This window comes from Cuculus canorus, chromosome 22, assembly GCF_017976375.1.
Source record: "Cuculus canorus isolate bCucCan1 chromosome 22, bCucCan1.pri, whole genome shotgun sequence".
Taxonomy (NCBI): Eukaryota; Metazoa; Chordata; class Aves; order Cuculiformes; family Cuculidae; genus Cuculus; species Cuculus canorus.
Genome location: NC_071422.1, coordinates 4,867,678 through 4,891,746, shown reverse-complemented (window position 1 = coordinate 4,891,746; position 24,069 = coordinate 4,867,678). Strand labels below are relative to the sequence as shown.

General features: G+C 51.5%; 1 protein-coding gene across 1 annotated transcript; it reads left to right on the top strand.

Annotated features, from left to right (window-relative positions):
* Positions 1-718: 718 nt before the first annotated feature.
* LOC128854278 (AT-rich interactive domain-containing protein 1A-like) lies at positions 719-23,463 on the top strand. Its single transcript, XM_054086182.1, has 16 exons — positions 719-1,116; positions 7,724-7,915; positions 8,880-8,993; positions 9,918-10,055; positions 11,149-11,293; positions 11,665-11,754; positions 12,391-12,535; positions 14,159-14,292; positions 14,379-14,488; positions 16,032-16,145; positions 17,072-17,209; positions 18,705-18,819; positions 19,352-19,484; positions 20,516-20,649; positions 20,736-20,845; positions 21,812-23,463. Exons 2-16 carry the CDS (start codon positions 7,745-7,747, stop codon positions 21,998-22,000), a joined length of 1,980 nt encoding a protein of 659 aa, XP_053942157.1. The 5' UTR covers positions 719-1,116; positions 7,724-7,744; the 3' UTR covers positions 22,001-23,463.
* Positions 23,464-24,069: the final 606 nt, after the last annotated feature.

Sequence of the window (24,069 nt, the reverse complement as noted above, 5' to 3'; positions counted from 1 at the left end):
CCAACCCTACACTGGAGCCGAGCACAACCTGACGGACGGAGCCCCCAGAGCTGAGGTATCCATAGAGTCATAGAGTCATAGAATAGTTTGCGTTGGAAGGGACGTTAAAGATCATCTCGTTCCACCCTCTGACATGGGCAGGGACACCTCCCACTGGCTCAGGCTGCCCAAGGCCCATCCAACCTGGCCTGGAACCCCTCCAGGTATGGGGCAGCCACACCTTCCCTGGGCAACCTGGGCCAGTGTCTCAGCACTCTCACGGGGAAGAAATTCTTCCTTCTATCAGCCTCAATCTGCCCCTCTCCAGTCTGTGCCCGTTCCCCCTCGTCCCGGCCCCACAGGCCTTTAGGAACAGCCCCTCTGCAGCTTTCTCGCAGCCCAAGATCAGGCCCAGGCCCAGAGCCGGGAGCCGCGCGGGAGGACGCGCTGCGCTCACTGCCTTTGCTGTCACTGCACCAAATCCCACTCTGGGGAGTGCGGCCCAACATCTGCCGAGGTGCTGGGGACCCACACGCCGGCTCTGCCGCCTCCTTCAGACGGGCACGGCCCTCACGGCCGGGACGAGCTGGAGAACAACCTGGACTGTGGCTGTTTGCTGGAAACGCCCTCCTCTGAGGGGAGAGTCCACACCAGAGTCCCGGCGCTGCTCGGGGCGGTCCCGGTGTCTCTCGGGGCGGTCCCGGTGTCTCTCGGGGCGGTTCCGGTTCCGGGCGCGGCGGCGCCATGAAGGAGTGCGAGTACCGACAGATCCCGCCGGAGGTGGCGGCCCCAGGGCCGGGTGCGATCGCCTCCCCGCCGCCGCCCCGCCTCGGCCCGGTGCCGCCCGCGAGCCCCGCCGCACGACTCCTGGAGGCTGAGCTGCCTCTGAGCTTCTGGTTAAAATCAAGAGAGCCCGTGCCAATGCCGTCCCCTGCCAGGAAGCCGCTCGGGGTGATGCGGGGCTGGTGTTCCTTCTCGCCCTTGCAGACAGCATGGGGACCTCTACTTACCGCCCGCCAGCCCGCACGATGGAAGTGGTCATCAACAAGTATGTGGTGAAACTCAAGTACTGCTACACGTGCAAAATGTTCCGTCCTCCGCGCACCTCACACTGCAGCGTCTGCGACAACTGTGTGGGTAAGCTGGAAAGCGGGAAGGTGCTGTGTCTCGTGTGTGTGGCCTGTTCTGTTCCTGGACAGATTGCTTTTGGTTCTTGTGAAGGGAGATACTGAGCAGTCTTTCTTCTTGCCGCTGCAAATGAAAGTGACACCAATGCAGTGGGTCGTTGTCTAAGACTCCGTGTCTCTGCTTTCTCCGGCTCTGGGAGGATTGTGTCATGAGTTACTGAGTTCAGTTCTGGAGTCCTCAGGACGGGAAGGACTTGGATCTGTTGGAGTGAGTCCATAGGAGGCCATGGAGATGATCCAAGGGCTGGAGCCCCTCCCGTATGAGGACAGGCTGAGAGAGTTGCGGTTGTTCCGCCTGGAGAAAGGAAGGCTTAGGGGAGACCTTAGAGCAGCTTCCAGTCCCAAAAGGGGCTCCAGGAAAGCTGGGGAGAGGTTCTGGATCAGAGAGGGCAGGGAGAGGACAAGAGGGGATGATTTTGGCCTGAAAGAGGGGAGATTGACGTGAGGTCTTAGGGAGAAATGTTTTGCTGTAAGGGTGGGGAGGCCCTGGGCCAGGTTGCCCAGAGCAGCGGTGGCTGCCCCATCCCTGGAGGGGTTCAAGGCCAGGCTGGATGGGGCTTGGAGCAGCCTGATCTGGTGGGAGGTGTCCTTGCCCATAGCAGGGGTGGAACTGGCTGGGCTTTGGGGTCCTTACCAACCCAAACCATTCTGTGATTCCATGAAATGTGTTTGAAGGCCCGCCAAATGCAAGGTTTGCTGCAGGCTCCTCGTTGTCTGTGACCTTGCTGTTGCCAGGCTGGTAGAGCTACCACCACAGCTGTGCTGTAAGGACACATCCTGCAAGCAAAGCACTGTTCAGCGTTAATTGGTTTGAAGAGCATCACCAGGAGTGTTGTTTGGGGAAGCCCTGGAAGCCGAGAGGTGTTAATAGTATCATTACAGAGCTGTGTTTGGCCAGGGAGATCCCATTCCCTGGATGGCTGCTGGGAAAAAGCTTCCTCATCTTGTTTCCACTGCTAGAACTCGGTATCTTTTGTTTGCAGAAGATCTACCCAAAGGACCTATTGGGACAAAGGTGTGGTGGAGGAAAGGAGCAATGTTTAACTGGGCTAGCTTTAAGTTTACAGGAGCACCAGGTAGTTAGAAGTTGGTGGCTGAAGCCATGAGAAACTGTCCTGTATTGCTGTCAGGTTTGGGTATGTCGAGCTTATGGGCGTGAGGCAGAGCAGCCCAGCCTGCTTCTGCACTGGGGTGCTTGTTTCCCACAGGGATGGCTGTGAGGAAGGTGACTGCTGGGTGCTAAGTGGTCCCACTGCAAGCTGCGTGTATTGTCTTGCTTATTCTGAGGGACCAGAGGAGGCTGCTGGATTTCTTGAGTTTAAAAAAGGAAGAGGCAAAGGCAAAAAGGAAGCCCGCACCTTGATGGGGACGTTGTCAGCCACACTTGTTGTTGAAAGTGCCCTGGTGAAACCCTTTGTGTGCATCAATGTGGTGTTTGCTGTCTGTCTTTTGGGACCATCTTCATCCACCACAAGAGGATTTTTTGTTTTCTCTGAACTTTAATTTCCTCTCGGCCTCTTCCATCTCTTTAGAACCAGACTGTCGTGGGAAGAGAGGCCATGGAGTACGACCCGGAGCTGGCCCTTCAGGAGGCTATGAAAGGCAGCGGGCTTAGGCTGGGGTGTTGACCTCAGCACAGCCAGTTGCACCTTAAATAGATGAGATGGAAGTGTTGCTCCCTGGAGGATGAGCAGTGTTTCCTCATGAATGAGGATGGAAAGGTCTATGCTTGTTTATTGGCTTGAACTCTCTGGACTGGTGGTGGAGGAATTGGAACCACTTGTGCGTTGAGTTTTGGGAGATGGGGACAGGCATGGCGAGTGTCTAAAGTGTGAACTTGAGGGGTGAGAGCAACCTGCAGCTGCAGGTAGGGTCAGTGGAGCCCCCTGCGATGCCTATTGGTCGTCGCTGTGTTCTGTGCCCGCCCCCCCAAAGTCAGTTGTGGGCGTTGCCCTGCTACCCTGAGGGTGCTCAGGAGGAAGGGGCAGTTAGACTGTCAGTTAGAGCGAGTCTGTCAGGTGGTGTGGTGGTGGCAGCCAGGCTGGTGGTGGTGCATCTGCACAGTTTGGTGCCTGCTTGAAGCCATGCCTCGTACGCGCATGCAGTTTGACTGTGTGTACCCATGGTGCATCTGCAAGAACCGCCGCCATGGGCCAAAGGAGCAGACGCAGTCAGGAATTCGTAGACCTCGCACTCCAGGATTATGCAGTCCAAGGCCTGGTACACCGAGACCTCGCACTCCGGGAGCACACAGTCCAAGGCCTCGCACCCCGGAAGCGCAGTCTCGGAGAGAGCGCTCCGTGGAAGCGCAGTCTCGGAGAGAGCGCTCCGTGGAAGCGCATGCACGGAGAGAGCGCTCCACGGAAGCACATTCACGGAGAGAGCGCTCCGTGGAAGCGCAGTCTCGGAGAGAGCGCTCCGTGGAAGCGCATGCACGGAGAGAGCGCTCCGTGGAAGCGCATGCACGGAGAGAGCGCTCCACGGAAGCGCATTTACAGAGAGAGCGCTCCACGGAAGCGCATGCACGGAGAGAGCGCTCCGTGGAAGCGCATGCACGGAGAGAGCGCTCCGTGGAAGCGCAGTCTCGGAAAGAGCACACTCCAGAAGCGCAGTCTCGGAGAAAGCACACTCCAGAAGCGCATGCTAAGAGAAAGCGCACGCCAGAAGCACATTCTCCGAGAGCGCATGCTAAGAGACATCGCGTTGAGAGGATTATCTTGGTCAAGGTACTGGTACCATGGTAGTGCAGGCAGTGTAACTCCAGTAGAGCCATTTGAAGAGTTGGGAGAGGTTTGGGCTGGGGAAGGGCTGGGAGGTGGGAGGTTGAATCCTGCGCCCGTGGAGACAGTGTGGATGCGGTGTGTTGGTGGTTCTGGATGTTGGGGCTGCCAGGATCTGACCCAGCCTGAGCTCTTGGTAGCTCCGGAGGATGTGGGAGGGACTAGAAATAGCAAAGGTGAGCGCAGCCTCTCCACTTTGAGGGTTGCTTTTTGGAAGCATTAATGCTTGGTTGATCGCGGCTTTTGCAATCAAGACACGGTGTTTTTCCTGCGTTGTTTTCCATTTGCCATGACTCCTGTGTAGAGGTTCCCTGCCTGCCTTGGCACGGTTGGTGTTTCCCAGCAGGTTGAAAGGCACTGGGAAACAAACTGGGAAAGCTGCTGACTTGGAACCCGGGTCCTTTCCCTGAGTCGCTGTTGGTGTCACCAGCCTGTTAAGCTCCTGCTGCTGTCACCAATTTCCAGCTTGTTGAACTTGGTAGAAGGGGTACAGGAGGGTTGGGGAAGGATGGGTGGTTTTATTCTGTCCCCTGATTTCAGTGATTTATATCCAATATGACCATGATTGCAGCTGAATGATTCCTAGGGAAAATGACTCCCCTTTCCCAGCGTTGTCTGTCACTAATACCAGTTTTCTAGCCAACATAGTGATAGGATGAGAGGAAATGGCCTCAAGTGAGAGGGAGAGGGATTCCAGCACGCTGCCCCACCCCTTCGCCTTCCACCTCCACCGCTACGTCACCACAACACAACCACACGTGTGCTCGTACTGTTGGTGTCATTCATTCAGTGCCAAGATTGCTTCAAAACATTCCCTTGGCCCCAGTTCCAACAGGAGTACAGCTGGGATGTGTTAGATTTTAGGCAGTCTGCCCTCAATTTGAGATGAGTTATAAATAGCAGTGCCGACTTCCTTAACTACCCCTTTCCCAGGTAAAATGCAGGTTAATTACTGTGGGAATCAATTAGGGCTTCTCGTGCTTAAACAGCCGGGAATGCTTTGTATTATTTTTTATCAGAAAAAATGGACAACAAATCTGGTCAGGAGAAGATTTCAGACCCAAGGCGAGAGCTTAGGGCTTTTTTATTATATATGAATTTTTGGCCTTTCTATTTTTTGGGGCAGTTGTGGCCAGTACTCACAGTTGCCAATAATTAAGCGACGCTGATTTGAAACCAGTGAGTTCCATAAGTGGCTTTTTCCTTTTCTTTTTTCTGACATAATAAATACAAATAGGTAATAAGATGATTGGGAAAATCAAAATTGCATTTTTCTGCACTCAATCAGACAGGAGAAGGAAGGAGGTGTCTCTTTGGGGGTGGTGAAGGAGAGGTTTGGCTTGCCAAAAGCTGGGAAGCACTCCTGGTGGCACCGCTTTTACGTACCAAAGAAGATAATGTGGGGAGGGAGGAGATGTCAGTGATCTCAGGTTATACCCACAAGGCGAGGCTTAGGGACAGTTGCTTGGAAGATGTACACAATTTGCATCCCTTGGGGTATGGAAGCTCCGCATTTGTGCTCCCATTCAGGAGGAGAGTCACTGTAGTTCTGGGATTCTATCTGCCACCATCAAAGACATGTTTTTTTTCCCTGACCCCCTGAGTGGAAGCTCCTCTTGAGAGCATGGCACAAACCCCTTTGGGTGCATGGCATGGGCTGTGGGGGACGGCAGGGACCGAGGGCTCCTCCAGGCTCCCTCCTCGGGGGTCCTGCAGCCTCCCTCCCTGTTTGTCCTTAGCAGCAGCATCTGTGATAACCTGAATGTAGCTTTTTAGTATTGGTATGGACCAAAATGGAAGCGTCCAGCCCAACTGAGTGTGGCCGAGCATCTCAAATCCTCCACAACAGAGGATTGTCCTGGTGCCACGCACACGGTCATGTGTGAACAGCTTCCGTAGGGCGGTAAACGCCGTGTTTCCAGGTGTGTCGAGGCTGGAGTGGAGTGGAGGAGGGGACGTGGACCTGGTTCTTCATTGATCTGTGCCATATTCATGCCAATTGAAGGAAGCCTGCTTTGGTTTGCAGGAGTAGCCCCCCTTACCAGCAGCAAGGTGCTTTTCCCACCATCTCCTTTACATTCCCTCCTGTGCTCCTGTTGCCCCACAAGCGCCCGATGAGCTCCCCGTGGTGCCCCTGGTCCCTTCGGTTGGCGCGGGGTGGTTTTCCTGGCAGGCGCAGCAGCCAGCTGGTCAGACAAATGTTTTCAGGGTCTGTGCGTTGGGACTTCAAGCTGTGCTGCCTTGGCAGCTGGGTTGGATTTTCCAAAGTTTAGCACACTGCATGGACTTTTTTTTTTCCCTTCCCCAAGGAGGGTGGATTCTGCAAAGACAACTGAGAAACTGTGGTGGTGTCTGGGCTTCTTTGGGGTTTCCAGCGGGAGCTGGCTCTGTGCTCTTTGCCTGTACAGCCCTGCAGTGCCACTCCTCAAGCACCTGAGCTCAGCAGGAGAGGGTGGATCTGTACAAATACCACCGCGGGGCTGGTTGCAGGAAGGGGTGGTGTAAAAGAGTCCATTGTCCTGGAGATCTGGTGGAAGACAACTAATTGGTGTTAGTTAAGTCATCAGGACATCAGCGACCAATCTGTATTCAGTCCGAGATGGGGGTTAAAGACTGTGCCTGGGATTCATTTAGAGGTCACTATGCCCAAACCAGTCCTTGCTTTAGGTGGAAAACTGGCATTTGGAGGTTTGTAGCATTTTCAGGAATTCTGGTGGACTCGTGTCCTGGCCTGGCTCCAGGCAGGGGTAGTGCAGGTCAGGGCGTCCTTGGAAAGTTGCATTCATTCACTCATCGCATCCTGCCTGCTCTGAAACCCAGGACCTGGCTTTCAAGCCTGACAAATTACTTTTTCATGGATCTGGAGAAATTTGATTTAGAAACCTTTATTCTACAAAAGGCCACAGACACAAAGCACGTGTGAAAAAAGGCAAAAGTGGAACTGCAGTCTGGAATGCTGTGGATGTCAGTGGCTCTGCCCAGTGTTACTGCATCAATATGAGTTAATTGAAACGTGTAAGTGTAAATGAACTGCCTGTAGTGTTTTGGGAGGCCTTGTTATATGTTTCATATATGTTCATATAACATGTTAATATGTTCATATAACATATGTTATATGTTTTATATGTTATATGTTATATAAGCAGTGTTTCTCGTGAATATTTAAGTTTTCAGCCTAAATTTACCTTGTTATGGACTGTCTGGACACTGAACTACCAGCTACTATGGGGAAAAGCCGCTTACACTGATAATCCATCTTTCTTACTGATCCTTCCCTGGTTCTTGCCTGTCCTGTGGCCACAGGAGAGATGTCAGCATTCAATGACTTCTCGTTCGATGTGTTTTGTGAAAGGTCTGTAGGTTCTAGGAAGAGGCAGATGAGCTTCTGCTGCTCTGCACCAACGTGTTGTGAAGCTATAGTAGCCTTCGAGTGTGGAAAGGGGCTTCAGGAAAGCTGGGGAGGGCACCGAAGGGACAAGACGGAAGGATTTTAAGCTGAAAGAGGGGGAGATTGAGATGAGATCTTAGAAGAGATGCTTTCCAAGGCAGTGGTGGCTGCCCCACTGCTGGAGGTGTTCAAGGCCAGGTTGGATGGGGCTTTGAGCAACCTGACCTAGTGGAAGGAGTTGGGAACTGGATGGGCTTTGAGGTCGATTCCAACCCAAACCATTCTACGATTCTGTGATTCTATGAAGTTTTCTTCTGGGATTTTGGGATTTTGTGAACAATTCCTGTGTGTAGCTGGATGTACCTCACGTGTCACAACTTGCCTTGCAGCCTTCAAGCGCCACAGATCAGATGGGGAGGATGAAGCCTCAGCCGTATGGAGGAACCAACGCCCCCCCACAAGAGCAGGGAGCTCAGGCGGGGCCACAGCAAGGACACGGCTCTCCAGGACAGCCCGACGGGTCACAGACTGCTCAGCAGCAGCAGTCTGCCTCCTCCCAGCAGCGCTTCCTCTCTCCTCAGGTAGGTCTGCTCTGCTTTGTTTCCATCTGTGAGGGATTCTTAAAGAAACTTGGGCAAATCCTTTCCTTTGCGCGTTCATGTTAGTTGAACTAAGGTCAGCGAGCTGGTTGGAATGATGATGGTAGTGACTGTGCTGCCTTCTCTCTTGTGTCGAGAGCTGTATCTCAGAGATGTGGTGGTTGTAACAGGTTAAGCTGTGCTAATGCAGCAGTTTGGAGGACTGGTGTTGTGTAAATGCTGCCGGTTGGCGATAGCAGTCTGAAGGATTTTTGTACTGGAGTGGTTGTGGCTGTGAAAGTTCTCCAAGGGCTGTAGAGAACTGCTTGGATTAGCACAGTAGCAGAGCACAGTTTGCAGAGCAGCACAGAGATGGTGATGGGAGAGTTTGCTCTGAAATGTAAAGCTCTGCTTTAGGGAGGAGAAATAAAGCAGCAAATGCAGGGAATTGAGAAGAAAAGAATGAATCAGTTTTCCTTGTGTATACGTAAATTGCATTTATTTTCAACAAGGCTTAATAGTGTTTTAATAGTTGTTCCTGGTTGTGTGAAAAGCTAGCTGGGACCTTTCAGCAGATGTTTTAATGCAGGATTAAAATGGATGTTTTAATGTACATGCCTTGTTGGTGCCGTGAAGCGCTCAGAGCTGTTGTAAGACCTTAGAAGATCAAGAAGCTAAGTGGGCAGCCTCCCAGGACAGTCCGTGTCTTTCAGGATCTGTAAGAAGGGAAATCCAGAGCATTACTGTTTTGTCATGTTTTAGGGTTCTGCTCCTGACCCTCGCAGTATCAGCCTGGTGGCGTTTGTCCTCCTGTGGAACCGTAGGCGTTGCTGCCTTCAACTCTTTGCTGTCTTATTTCCTGTTTTGGGCAAATTCCTCCACAACACAAGAATATACCAGAGCAATTCCAGCAGAGCCTTGATTTTATTCTCATTTGTGATTTTTTTGGTGTTTCTTCTTGTTTCAGGAGTTGTCTCGAGTGTTGCTTGTGTCCCAGGCGTCATCTGCTCCCTCAACGGCTTCCAGCAGAGGGCCAGAAGATATGAACGTGAATCTTCAGTCCAGGCCTTCAGCCCCGTTGGTGAGTGGAAAAGAACCTTTTAGTGGTGAATTTGCTGGTCCCTTCGGGCTCCTTTTGCACATGGGAATTTCTGCTTCTGTTTGGTTTGGCTTTGGCCTTTTGAGCTTGTCTTCTTGCTTGCCTTGAGAGGGATTAGAGCTGTGTGCGTTTCAGAGCAGGTGGCTGCACGCTGGGTCCCGGGCATGGCCGGGGATGTGCAGAGAACTGCCAGCAGCCAGGGCTCGCCCTGGGGAGCGCAGGACCTGGAACACCAGGCTTAGCGGGATCAGTCAATTGCGCTTTCTGCTGGCAAGGAAGGTTTCTGTCCCAAATTATGGTAATATAGGGAGCTGGAAATCTTTTCTTCCTGAAAGCTGAGGCTTCACTGCCAGAGCTTATCATTGTGTGTGTGATTGTGACCATCACTTTTGTGTGGTTTCTTGGGAAGGCTGTGTGTGTGTTTGTTTTAATTCGTAATTTTACCAATAATTTCTGCAGCGGTGAAGAGCTCGGATTGCCGCTTGCAAAGTCACCCTCACCTTCCAGACACCCCATTGATGTGTTTCATGTTGCAACGTGCTTCTCCGAGTTGCTCAGCTATTTGTCCATGTGGCAATTTTCTCTCCTTCCACCCCTTCCTCTGGGTTTGAACTGAGCTTAATCTTCCCCGGTGATCCGGGAGGAAACTCCCCACCCCGTGCAGCAGCACCTGGGCCCAATGCGGGCCACGCGGAGCCCTCTGCCACCAATCAGCCTCTGTTTTGAGATGATGCTGCGTGGAGCTGCCGATGCAGCCTCACAGGAGCCTGTGCCGACAGCGGGTTGCGCTATGCTCGATGCCGGGCTCATTCCCTGTTTCTATTCTGGTCGCGAGCGGCTCAGCTCTGCTTCGTGCCTGCACACCTCATACAGATTCCCCTAACCCTCAGCCTTTCATTTCCTTAGGATCTAACTTGGTTACGAAGGATACTGAAAAAGAAGATGGCGACCTCCACATCCAGGCAGGCAGAAGGGATGTCTGGAGTCTTGCTTAAGAGTGGACAGGTTCTCGTTCTTCCAAGCCGGGCTGGCGTGAGAAGGCGGGTCAGTGTTTAATCAGGAAGTTGCTGTAGGATGGCCAGTTGTGGTCTGGGATCCTGAACAATAGCCCTGTGCTCTGTCACACGCATCCCCTGTGCTGCCACAGCCTGGGAATATGGAGCCACTCCTTGCGCCGTGGCTGCTGAAGCACACACCTCACGGGTGACCCTCGCTTTTGAGCAGCTCGTTGCTGTAGAGCAGGGAAATCACTTTTTCACTTCCTTTTTGCTGCTGACTTGGTGTCATTGGAGACACTTGAAAAGGTGCCAAAGCCTCTTGTCGGTCCGATGTTGGACACAGTAACCTCGACCTCTTCCCTTTCTATCCAAACTTATCCTGCCAGAGGTCCCGCACCTTGCGAGGGAGGGAGAGCCCATGTTAGTGTGACCTTCAGCTGCCGCGTGGGGCAGTCGCAGGGAGAAACGAGGGTGTTTAACCGCAGCTGACAACACTGCGTGTGTTTTAAATGCTGCCACACCTGAGCTTTTGGTTGATGGGAATCATTTTGGGTGAACCAACAGATGTGATCTATCTGGACTCCTGTAAACCTTTGACACCGTCCCCCACAATATTCTTCTCTCTAAACTGGAGTGAGATGGGTTCTATGGGTGGACAGTAGGGTGGATAAGAAACTGGTTGGGTGGTCGTATTGGAAGAGTAGTGGTCAATGGCTCAAAGTCCAGATGGAGATCCGTGATCTCCATCCTGGTGTCCCTCAGGGGTCTTCATTAAGGCTTGTGGGGACAGGACGAGGGGGAGCAGATATAAACTGGAGAGTGGCAGATTTAGACTGGACATTAGGAGGAATTATTTGACCATGAGAGTGGTGAGGCCCTGGCCCAGGTTGCCCAGGGAAGTTGTGGCTGCCCCATCCCTGGAGGTGTTTAAGGCCAGGTTGAATGGGCCTTGGGCAGCCTGATCCAGTGGGAGGTGTCCCTGCCCGTGGCAGAGGGGTTGGAACTGGATGATCTTTAAGGTCCATTCCAACCGTAACTATTCTATGACTCTATGAGAAATGCACTCTTCCTTGTGATATGGGAGATCATAGTCCCGTGTCTTTTTCTTTTGGCCTGATCTGTTTCTCTGTGTGTTGCAGGACCTGTCTGGCTCAATAGATGATGTCCCCACGGGACATCCTCCTCACCTGCCAGGCATCAGAGGACCCTCCCCATCCCCGGTCGGGTCTCCTGCCAGCATTGCTCAGTCCCGTTCGGGTCCACTTTCACCTGCTGCAGTACCAGGTAATGCTGCTTGGCGCGTGTTGATCTTCTGGCGGGGCTGCTTCGTGCAGCTGGAGAGTGAATTCCAATGGCCAGTGGGGAGGAATTGGCCCCTGTCAGTGCTGTGTGGCTCTTGAGGTCCTGTGATCTCTTTGTTGGCTTTAAAATGCCTTTAACTGTTAAAGGATGCAGTAGGATGGGTGAGAAGGCTGGTAAAGCTGCACTGTCATCTCGCTGGGTTAGCGTGACTGATGTTGCTCTTGTTTTCCTTCGCTGTGGGTAACATAGCCTGCTCCCCAAGTTGTTTGTAGTTCTGGTATTTAATACTCTTGCCTCGTGGGCTTTGTGGTGTGGAATTTTTGTGATTAACCCCTCTCCTGTTTGCGCTGTAGGCAATCAGATGCCACCCCGGCCACGCAGCGGCCGGTTGGACAGCATGCTGCATCTCTCCGTGCACCCGTCAGGCAGAGCACAAGATCAAGGTATGTGACAGGAGTTAAAAGATTTAGTTGTAATGCGAGGTGTGTGACTAAAAACTACTTGGCCTGATCACACGGATTCTGTGGTGAGGTAGCATTTAAAAGCTGCCCCAGGTTTTTAAACTGGGAGTATTCAGGCACCTTGCAGTAAATTCAGCTGGTTTTGGTTGTTTGGCCTCTTTACTGTTCCCTCCAGGCTCATAGGGTGGCTTCTAAGATGCTTTCTCTGGCTTCTGACTGGCTTTTCTACAAATGCTGTTTGTCCCTGACCTTAAGCTCCAAGATGAGGGTCGTTGACAACAATATTGCGTGTTTTCCCCCTAAGAGAATAAGGTTGATATGGGCGGAAAGTCAGGTAAAGCTTCAGTTCTCCTGGCTGAAGGGTGTCACCCTGCAAAGGCAAACTAGCAAATAAAAACCAGCAACGACGAGAAGCCCCGAGGATTTAGGGAGTTGTGCTATCTGGGTTTTTTTCTGGTTAAAACAGGAAATTGGATCCGTTATCTTAGGAGATAACACTGGCTCCTTAATAGCAACCATCTGTTAGTGATCTATAAGTATTTGCTGATAGGAGATTTTTATGGTGATTCATAAACTAACTGGTAGAGCCATGTTTTCTGTGTCTCTGTATCTTCTCAGGAGGGTCTCCTGGGCAGCTAAATAGCAATGAAATGTCCAATGCCAACTATCCGAGTCCGGGAACAGGAGGAAGCCTGAGCCGAAAGAGAGCACAAGAAGCGGCTGCCACTACCGTGCACGCGGCTGCCAAGTCCGTCCAGAGCAGGTGAGGAACGAGGTTTCCCCTGGTCCTTTTCCTGTGCCACATCTCTGTTTCTGAGCTGTGGATGAAATAACCAAAAGTGGAGTAAGACTGAACATACATTTCTTTGAAGGTTTGCCCTCCTTGGAGACTTGTTCATCAGTCTTAAGAGTCTAACGCTTGGACGAGCAGGGGTTTTGGAATCCATCATTAATAATATAGTTGGGGAATATTTAATATTGAGGGAGGTGATTCTGCCCCTGTCAGGGAGGTGATTGTGCCCCTGCACTGGTGAGGCTGCCCCTCGAATCGTGTGTTGAGTTATGGGCCCCTCGCTCCAAGAAGGATGTTGAGGCTCTGGAGCGTGTCCAGAGAAGAGCAGCGAAGCTGGGGAAGGGGCTGGAGAACAAGCCTTGCGTGGAGCGGCTGAGGGCCCTGGGGGTGTTCAGCCTGGAGAAGAGGAGGCTGAGGGGAGACCTTATTGCTCTCTAGAACTCCCTGACAGGAGGTTGTTGAGAGGAGGGAGCTGGGCTCTTCTCCTCAGTGATAGGGACAGGACAAGAAGGAATGGCCTCAAGCTGCGCCATGGGGAGGGTCGCAGTGGATATCAGGAGAAAAATTGTCACCAAAAGGGTCATTGAGCCCTGGCAGAGGCTGCCCAGGGAGGTGGTGGAGTCCCCATCCCTGGAGGCGTTTAAAGGACAGGTAGACGAGGTGCTCAGGGACATGGTTTAGTGGCAGATGGGAATGGTTGGACTCAATGACCTAAAAGGCCTTTTCCAACCTAGTGATTCTATGGTTCTATGAAATCTGTTTAACTCTGAGATCCCGCTAGTTGTTTTCACTTTCTGATTGTCTTTGTTACATTAATGATTTACAAGATGTTGCGTGTGTGGTAAAACTCATGACTCCATCTGCGTGTGTCTGAACAAGGCATTCAGTTCAGTGCAGGGAACTTCTTCCTGTTGGGGCCTTGATGAGGAGCTGCGGGAACGGGAGCTGGGATTCAGCACTTGACTTTGCAGCTGCTTTCAGTGGTGGTTGGGTTTTTTTTTTTTACTGCACATTTCAGAGTAGGTGTGTGTGGCCTAGCAGAGAACTATGAACTTGGTGTAATTTACTGGGGTTCCCCCAGTAAAGCTGTTGGATGTTTTCGTTGTCTGACTGGGCCTTGTGCTCTTTATCCTGACTTAGGGGCTGCTTCTGCAGTCTCTGGTGTTCCTGTGCCTCCCAACAGTGCCCACATGGCAATAAAGGCACCAAAGCCTGTCCCGAGTGACGAGCTGGAGCCACAGTTGTGTACAGGGGGTTGTGATATATGTGAAGTGATGAGGATCAAAAACGAATAGAATGAAGTTTGTTTTGTGAGTGCAGGAGAACAAGACTGAGGGTGAAACTATTCAGAACTGAACTCCCTCTTCCGAACTAGTTTGCATCCCCTTTTCTGTTGAGAAGGAGACTCAAGCTCTGGGGTAGCTGAGCTGTCGGAGAGCACCCACTCTTTGACCTTTTGCTGGAAAAGGGCTCTGGGGAAAGTCAGTCCTCCACTTCCTGTGTGGGTTTCTTTGAGGAAACCTGCTTCTTTGGGAGGAGAAGATCTTAATGCTCAGCATTTGGGTAAACATCTTTCTTCCTTGATTTCTCTAGGCCTGCTGGTTATCCGAATGTGAACCAAGGAGGAGTGACGGGCACTGGAGATGCTTCTGGCCAGGGAATTGACAGTCCGGCTGGCCTGATGAACCCCCAGGGCCCGCCCTGTGCGATGGCTAACAACTCTGCAGGTAAGCCAGGGCCGGCTGTCAGGCATTGCGTTGATTTCATTGTCCCGGACTGAGAATGAGTGTTAAAGATTCTTTTAACTTCCTAGGGATGGCGGCAAGCCCTGAAGTGATAGGCCTTGGGGAGGTCGAATTACCATCTGCATCTAAAACGAAGAATGAGGCAGATGGGACACGAAAAGCAGAATCCAAGTCAAAGGTAAGATGTTTTGGTTTTTCTCAGGAGTTCCATTCTTTTCAGCATCCAGGGAGATAAAACCGTGACACAGTAACTGGAACAGTGCATCTGTCTGGTAGTGAGTGTGGTTCCTGAGAGAACTTGATTGGGTTCCTCCTCCTTACCCTGGAGAGACTTCTTGCTGGAGAGAAGTTGTCCTTGTAGCGTGTGATCTGATTGCTTCTTGCGACTATGATTTAAACTTGAGTTGGATGAGCAAGTGGGACACCCTGTTTTGGACTAAAGAAATGATGATCTTGAAATATGTGTTTTGGAGAGGGCTCTGCAATAACCCACTAAATCCATATGTTACGAAGTTGTGTGGAGGAGCCTGGTTGGTGGGGCTGCCATTCCCTGCAGAGACCCAGCGACCCTTGCCTTTAGCTTTTGAGGTTTGGATTCTGAGTCTGTAGGAGTCAAATATTTCCAGCTGTTAATCACCTTCTGCTCAGATGTGAGGTGGAGGTGTTTCGTGAAAGATCTGTAGGTTTGGAAGGGCAGTGGGAATCCTGTAATCCAGCATGTGGCAGTCTGCCTCCTCCCAGCAGCGCTTCCCCCCTCCTCAGGTAGATCTGCTCTGCTTTGTTTCCATCTGTAAGGAATCCTCAAAGAAACTTGGGCAAATCCTTTCCTTTGTGCTTAGTTGAACTACAGGTCAGCGAGCTGGTTGGAATGATGATGGTAGTGACTGTGCTGCCTTCTCTCTTGTGTCGAGAGCTGTATCTCAGAGATGTGGTGGTTGTAACAGGTTAAGCTGTGCTAATGCAGCAGTTTGGAGGACTGGTGTTGTGTAAATGCTGCCGGTTGGCGATAGCAGTCTGAAGGATTTTTGTACTGGAGTGGTTGTGGCTGTGAAAGTTCTCCAAGGGCTGTAGAGAACTGCTTGGATGAGCACAGTAGCAGAGCACAGTTTGCAGAGCAGCACAGAGATGGTGGATGGGAGAGTTTGCTCTGAAATGTAAAGCTCTGCTTTAGGGAGGAGAAATAAAGCAGCAAATGCAGGGAATTGAGAAGAAAAGAATGAATCAGTTTTCCTTGTGTATACGTAAATTGCATTTATTTTCAACAAGGCTTAATAGTGTTTTAATAGTTGTTCCTGGTTGTGTGAAAAGCTAGCTGGGACCTTTCAGCAGATGTTTTAATGCAGAATTAAAATGGATGTTTTAATGTACATGCCTTGTTGGTGCCGTGAAGCGCTCAGAGCTGTTGTAAGACCTTAGAAGATCAAGAAGCTAAGTGGGCAGCCTCCCAGGACAGTCCGTGTCTTTCAGGATCTGTAAGAAGGGAAATCCAGAGCATTACTGTTTTGTCATGTTTTAGGGTTCTGCTCCTGACCCTCGCAGTAGCAGCCTGGTGGCGTTTGTCCTCCTGTGGAACCGTAGGCGTTGCTGCCTTCAACTCTTTGCTGTCTTATTTCCTGTTTTGGGCAAATTCCTCCACAACACAAGAATATACCAGAGCAATTCCAGCAGAGCCTTGATTTTATTCTCATTTGTGATTTTTTTGGTGTTTCTTCTTGTTTCAGGAGTTGTCTCGAGTGTTGCTTGTGTCCCAGGCGTCATCTGCTCCCTCAACGGCTTCCAGCAGAGGGCCAGAAGATATGAACGTGAATCGTCAGTCCAGGCCTTCAGCCCCGTTGGTGAGTGGAAAAGAACCTTTTAGTGGTGAATTTGCTGGTCCCTTCAGGCTCCTTTTGCACATGGGAATTTCTGCTTCTGTTTGGTTTGGCTTTGGCCTTTTGAGCTTGTCTTCTTGCTTGCCTTGAGAGGGATGAGAGCTGTGTGCGTTTCAGAGCAGGGTGGCTGCACGCTGGGTCCCGGGCATGACCGGGGGTGTGCAGAGAACTGCCAGCAGCCAGGGCTCCACTGGGGAGAGCAGGACCTGGAACACCAGGCTTAGCGGGATCAGTCAATTGCGCTTTCTGCTGGCAAGGAAGGTTTCTGTCCCAAATTATGGTAATATAGGGAGCTGGAAATCTTTTCTTCCTGAAAGCTGAGGCTTCACTGCCAGAGCTTATCATTGTGTGTGTGATTGTGACCATCACTTTTGTGTGGTTTCTTGGGAAGGCTGTGTGTGTGTTTGTTTTAATTCGTAATTTTACCAATAATTTCTGCAGCGGTGAAGAGCTCGGATTGCCGCTTGCAAAGTCACCCTCACCTTCCAGACACCCCATTGATGTGTTTCGTGTTGCAACGTGCTTCTCTGAGTTGCTCAGCTATTTGTCCATGTGGCAATTTTCTCTCTCCTTCCATCTCTTCCTCCGGGTTTGAACTGAGCTTAATCTTCCCTGGTGTTCCGGGGGGAAACTCCCCACCCCGTGCAGCAGCACCTGGGCCCAATCCGGGCCACGCGGAGCCCTCTGCCACCTATCAGCCTCTGTTTTGAGATGATGCTGCGTGGAGCTGCCGATGCAGCCTCACAGGAGCCTGTGCCGACAGCGGGTTGTGCTATGCTCGATGCCGGGCTCATTCCCTGTTTCTATTCTGGTCGCGAGCGGCTCAGCTCTGCTTTGTGCCTGCACACCTCATACAGATTCCCCTAACCCTCAGCCTTTCATTTCCTTAGGATCTAACTTGGTTACGGAAGATACTGAAAAAGAAGACAGCGACGTCCACCTGGAGGCAGGCAGAAGGGATGTCTGGAGTCTTGCTTAAGAGTGGACGGGTTCTCGTTCTTCCAAGCCGGGCTGGCGTGAGAAGGCGGGTCAGTGTTTAATCAGGAAGTTGCTGTAGGATGGCCAGTTGTGGTCTGGGATCCTGAACAATAGCCCTGTGCTCTGTCACACGCATCCCCTGTGCTGCCGCAGCCTGGGAATATGGAGCCAATCCTTGTGCCGTGGCTGCTGAAGCACACACCTCACGGGTGACCCTCGCTTTTGAGCAGCTCGTTGCTGTAGAGCAGGGAAATCACTTTTTCACTTCCTTTTTGCTGCTGACTTGATGTCATTGGAGACACTTGAAAAGGTGCCAAAGCCTCTTGTCGGTCTGATGTTGGACACAGTAACCTCGACCTCTTCCCTTTCTATCCAAACTTATCCTGCCAGAGGTCCTGCACCATGCGAGGGAGGGAGAGCCCATGTTAGTGTGACCTTCAGCTGCCGCGTGGGGCAGTCGCAGGGAGAAACGAGGGTGTTTAACCGCAGCTGACAACACTGCGTGTGTTTTAAATGCTGCCACACCTGAGCTTTTGGTTGATGGGAATCATTTTGGGTGAACCAACAGATGTGATCTATCTGGACTCCTGTAAACCTTTGACACCGTCCCCCACAATATTCTTCTCTCTAAACTGGAGTGAGATGGGTTCTATGGGTGGACAGTAGGGTGGATAAGAAACTGGTTGGGTGGTCGTATTGGAAGAGTAGTGGTCAGTGGCTCAAAGTCCAGATGGAGATCCATGATGAGTGGTGTCCCTCAGGGGTCCGTACTGGCATTGGTGCTGTTCGATATCTGCATCAAAGATATTGAGAGCGAGATTGAGTGCACCCTCAGCAAGTTTGTGGTGGTGTAGTTGCCACAACCGTGTCCTGGGCCATATCAAAAGCATCGTGGACAGCAGGCGAGGGAGGGGATTCTGCTCCTCTGTTCCTCCCTGGTGAGACCTCGTCTGGAGTATTGTCCAGTTCTGGAATCCTCAATGTAAGAAGGATATGGAGCTGTTGGAACAGTTCCAGAGGAGGCTACAAAGATGATCAGAGGCTGGAGCAGCTCCCATCTGAGGACAGGCTGAGAGAGTTGGACTTGTTCAGCCTGGAGAAGAGAAGGCTCCAGGAAGATCTTGTAGTGACCTTCCAGTACCTGAAGGGGCTATAGGAAAGCTGGAGAGGGACTATTCATTAAGACTTCTGGGGACAGGACGAGGGGGAGCAGTTATGAACTGGAGAGGGGCAGATTTATTCTGGACATTAGGAGGAATTATTTGACCATGAGAGTGGTGAGGCCCTGGCCCAGGTTGCCCAGGGAAGTTGTGGCTGCCCCATCCCTGGAGGTGTTCAAGGCCAGGTTGGATGGGCCTTGGGCAGCCTGATCCAGTGGGATGTCCCTGCCCGTGGCAGAGGGGTTGGAACTGGATGATCTTTAAGGTCCATTCCAACCGTAACTATTCTATGACTCTATGAGAAATGCACTCTTCCTTGTGATATGGGAGGTCACAGTTCTGTGTCTTTTTCCTTTGGCCTGATCTGTTTCTCTGTGTGTTGCAGGACCTGTCTGGCTCAAAAGATGATGTCATCAGAGGACCCTCCCCATCCTCGATCGGGTCTCCTGCCAGCGCTGCTCAGTCCCGTTCGGGTCCAGTTTCACCTGCTGCAGTACCAGGTAATGCTGCTTGGCGCGTGTTGATCTTCTGGCGGGGCTGCTTCGTGCAGCTGGAGAGTGAATTCCAATGGCCAGTGGGGAGGAATTTGCTCCTGTCAGTGCTGTGTGGCTCTTGAGGTCCTGTGATCTCCTTTGTTGGCTTTAAAATGCCTTTAACTGTTAAAGGATGCAGTAGGATGGGTGAGAAGGCTGGTAAAGCTGCACTGTCATCTCGCTGGGTGAGCGTGACTGATGTTGCTCTGGTTTTCCTTCGCTGTGGCTAACATAGCCTGCTCCCCAAGTTGTTTGTAGTTCTGGTATTTAATACTCTTGCCTCGTGGGCTTTGTGGTGTGGAATTTTTGTGATTAACCTCTCTCGTGTTTGAGCTGTAGGCAATCAGATGCCACCCCGACCACCCAGCGGCCAGTCGGAGAGCATCCTGCATCCCTCCGTGCATCCGTCAAGCAAAGCGCAAGATCGCTAAATTTTTTTTAATTTTAATTTTTTAAATTAGTTTAGAATTTAATTTTAGATATCTTTGTATCTTCTCAGGAGGCTCTCCTGGGCAGCCAAACCGCAGCGCCAACTGTCACAGTCCGGGTAGAAGAGGAAGCCTGAGCCGAAAGAGAGCGGAAGAAGCGGCCGACGCTGCCATGCACACAGCTGCCAACTCTGTCCAGAGCAGGTGAGGAACGAGGTTTCCCCTGGTCCTTTTCCTGTGCCACATCTCTGTTTCTGAGCTGTGGATGGAATAACCCAAAAGTGGAGTAAGACTGAACATACATTTCTTTGAAGGTTTGCCCTCCTTGGAGACTTGTTCGTCAGTCTTAGTAGTCTAACACTTGGATGAGCAAGGTTTTGGAATCCATCATTAATAATATAGTTGGGGAATATTTAATATTGAGGGAGGTGATTCTGCCCCTGTCAGGGAGGTGATTGTGCCCCTGCACTGGTGAGGCTGCCCCTCGAATCGTGTGTTGAGTTATGGGCCCCTCGCTCCAAGAAGGATGTTGAGGCTCTGGAGCGTGTCCAGAGAAGAGCAGCGAAGCTGGGGAAGGGGCTGGAGAACAAGCCTTGCGTGCAGCGGCTGAGGGCCCTGGGGGTGTTCAGCCTGGAGAAGAGGAGGCTGAGGGGAGACCTTATTGCTCTCTAGAACTCCCTGACAGGAGGTTGTGGAGAGGAGGGAGCTGGGCTCTTCTCCCAAGTGACAGGGACAGGACAAGAGGGAATGGCCTCAAGCTGCGCCAGGGGAGGGTCACACTGGATATCAGGAGAAAAATTTTCACCAAAAGGGTCATCGAGCCATGTAAACCATTGAAGGTGGCTGGAGTTCTGCACTGCATCTCTACAAAGAAATTATTTTCACTTAAATGTGCGGAGCTGAGGTGTTTGCAGGTCTGTTCTTCGCAAACAATGTCTACAATGAAGTTTGTTCTGCGAGTGCAGCAGAACGAGACTGAGGGTGAAACCATTCAGAACTGAACTCCTCTTCTGAACTAGTTTGCATCCCCTTTTCTGTTGAGAATGAGACTCGAGCTTTAGGGTAGCTGAGCTGTCGGAGAGCACCCGCTCTTTGGCCTTTTGCTGGAAAAGGGAGCTGGGGAAAGTCCGTTTTCCACTTTCTTTTCCTTTCTTTGAGCAAACCTGCTTCTTTGGGAGGAGAAGATCTTAATGCTCAGCATTTGGGTAAACATCTTTCTTCCTTGATTTCTCTAGGCCTGCTGGTTATCCGAATGTGAACCAAGGAGGAGTGACGGGCACTGGAGATGCTTCTGGCCAGGGAATTGACAGTGCGGCTGGCCTGATGAACCCCCAGGGCCCACCCTGTGCGATGGCTAACAACTCTGCAGGTAAGCCAGGGCCGGCTGTCAGGCATTGCGTTGATTTCATTGTCCTGGACTGAGAATGAGTGTTAAAGATTCTTTTAACTTCCTAGGGATGGCGGCAAGCCCTGAAGTGATAGGCCTTGGGGAGGTCGAATTACCATCTGCATCTAAAATGAAGAATGAGGCAGAGGGGACACGAAAAGCAGAATCCAAGTCAAAGGTAAGATGTTTTGGTTTTTTCTCAGGAGTTCCATTCTTTTCAGCATCCAGGGAGATAAAACCGTGACACGGTAACTGGAACAGTGCATCTGTCTGGTAGTGAGTGTGGTTCCTGAGAGAACTTGATTGGGTCCTCCTTACCCTGGAGAGACTTCTTGCTGGAGAGAAGTTGTCCTTGTAGCGTGTGATCTGATTGCTTCTTGCCACTATGATTTTAACTTGATTTGGATGAGCAAGTGGGACACCCTGTTTAGGACTAAAGAAATAATGGTCTTGAAGTATGTGTTTTGGAGAGGGCCCTGCAATAACCCGCTAAATCCATGTGTTGCAAAGTTCTTCAGGATTTATCAGGGAACAGGGGAGGGGTTTGTTTCTGGCATTCATAAACCTTTCAGAAATGAAGAGGAGTGTTTCCCAGTCCTTTAGGAGTAATCAGTTGTACTTGGAAGAGGAAGGAGAATCCTTCCTGCTGCTTTCAGGGTTGTCTTTTCAATCTACAGGAAAGGAAGAAGCAGGGAGTACAAGTGTTTAATGGATCTTGGTTAACGCTTCAGCACAAACCTCTGTTTTCTGGGAAATACAAGAGAAATGAGGTCTGATGAAATTCCAGGATGTGAAAGTAAATCAGGGCCTGTGTGCAGTCTGGTTTGTGGTGAACGTGTGGTAGAGCTGAGTCTTTCCTACAGGAAAGTCCTTTCTGCGGGCAGACTCCTGCCCCCCAGGCTTCCCTGTCGAATCCGCAAGGGAATGACCATCCAGCCGCAAGGAATTGGTCTTGGCTTGTGACACTGAAAGATGGATCCAGCTTTGCGTTGGACAGGACTAACGATGGGACGAGTCTTGCCGTGTCACAGGCCATGCCGTGGGGCGTATCCTCTGGCTCTGAGCAGCTCTCCCCGCTGAGGTTTGGGTTGCCTGTTTCCGAGTAGATCATCTCCTATCTGTGGTGTTTTTCTTCTCCTTGTAGAATTACAAGCGGCCAAGGGACGGCAACTACGGCCCACCCGCCAAGCGGCACAAAGGGGAGATGTGCGATGTCCCATATAGCGCCGGGCAGGAGCAGACGCCGCAGCAGCTGCCTCCAGCGCAGAGCCAGGAGCCGAGCCAGCAGCCAGCGGCGCAGCCATCTCCGCAGGAGGACCTCCCTAACCAGTAGGGGAGCACCTACCCCGCTACTGGTTTATTTGTTTCCTTGTTTTTGTTTTCTTTCTGATCAAGATTTGAAAAAGTTCTAAGTACAGTTGAAATTTCTAAAGTTCTATGTGTTAAGAATAAATGTACGTTAAATGTACATTAATGTACATAATGTACTTTACGCCTGTAAGGTGTTTGTCAGGGTTTTTTTATGAGCAGGACAGGGAGGTGACTTTGGTGCTGGCAGGTCTTGGTGCTGTGATGATGTAGGTCAGCAAGGCATGGAGAACCTTCAGGGTCCTGTGCTTTGGGGCCGCTTTGGAGGCTGATACCACGCGGTCTGGTTTTGCTTTCTCCCTTTGGTTTGTTTTGGTGATGGAGGCTTTGTTTTGTGCTGCGTAGGCTCAGGTAGGAGCAGATTTGCAGCAGGAGGTGAAGCTGAGGCAGAGACGTGTGGTGCGCAGGGTGGAAAAGGCTCAGAAGCCACCAGCCCTGCCTGCCCGCCACGAAGATGCCCACACACACACACACACACAGAGCTACCACGTGATGTGTTGCGTCAGGGTCTCGGCAGAGACAGGGTCTCTGCTCCTCCAGGCTCCACTGCTCAGCAAAACATTCCGCCTCAGGTGATGGGAGGGCCCGCAGGAAGGCGCCATGTGGCACGGGGGTAAGGAAATAGGGTACAGCTCTCTGGACCGGCAGAGGACATGTGGGTGATGACCTTGAATTGTTGGACATGTACTTGAGCAACGAGGAGTGAGGAGGCAGGGTGTGGCAGAGCTAAAAAGGAAAGAGAAAGCACCAATTAGCGGAGAGCTTGGGGCATGTTAAACTAGCATAGACAGTAGAAAGGGTATATAATGCTGCTACTTGCAACAATAAAGGTCTTTGGTCAACCTCACACCAGAGTCCGTGAGTGAATCCCTGCATGGTACTACTGGCCACCTTGGCAGAGGGGACAGCCTGGCAGCAAGAGCGATTGCTGTGCAGAAGGGCAGCATTGGCAACTTGCTGGGCTTCTTGGAGGACAGCCTGGCCACCACGCAGTTCCAGCAGAGCCAGGCCGGTTTGATGAACATGCAGAACCCACCCTTGGAGTCAATGAGCGTGGACATGATGCGTTGAGCCGCTCGGGTGCTGCTCGCTCTGGCCAAGGTGGACGAGAACCACTCGGAGTTCACGTTACATGACTCGTGGCTGTTGGACATCTCTGTGTTGCCTTTGATGAACTCTTTGATTTCACAAGTGATTTGTGAAGTACTGTTTTTAATTGGCCAGTCATGACAGCTGTGGGATCCGAGACCCCGTGTGCATGTGCGTGAGTGGAGAACTTAGAAACTGACTGTTGCCCTTTATTTATGCAAAACCACCTCAGAATCCACTGTCTGCCCTGTGCTGTCCTGCTTCTCCCTTGGGGAAAGACCTTCCGCCTTCCCTCTCCCTTTCCTCTGCCCTTCAAATTTGTCCTGAATCCCTTATTAAAGGAATCAAAGTTCTGTCTACATAAAAGACTTTTTTTTTTCATTTTAACCAAAGTTACTGTCATTTACAGTGAGTTTGGGGGGGAAAAGATGACTTGCCCTGTTATCCCATTGACAGGCACCGCTTTCCTAAGTGTTTTTAATGGTAAACTCTGAAGGACAAAAGTGACTGCTGAACTCAGTGTGGTTTTATCGCTGTACATTCAAAGGGAGACGCCTCTCTCTGAGCTCTGTCAAATGGACCATTTCATCTCCTTTGCATTTTCTTAGACGCGTGGTGTGGACTTCAGAGGAGGGCATTTCCAGCAAACAGCCACAGTCCAGGTTGTTCTCCAGCTCGTCCCGGCCGTGAGGGCCGTGCCCGTCTGAAGGAGGCGGCAGAGCCGGCGTGTGGGTCCCCAGCACCTCGGCAGATGTTGGGCTGCACTCCCCAGAGTGGGATTTGGTGCAGTGACGGCAAAGGCAGTGAGCGCAGCGCGTCCTCCCGCTCGGCTCCCGGCTCTGGGCCTGGGCCTGATCTTGGGCTGCGAGAAAGCTGCAGAGGGGCTGTTCCTAAAGGCCTGTGGGGCCGGGACGAGGGGGAACGGGCACAGACTGGAGAGGGGCA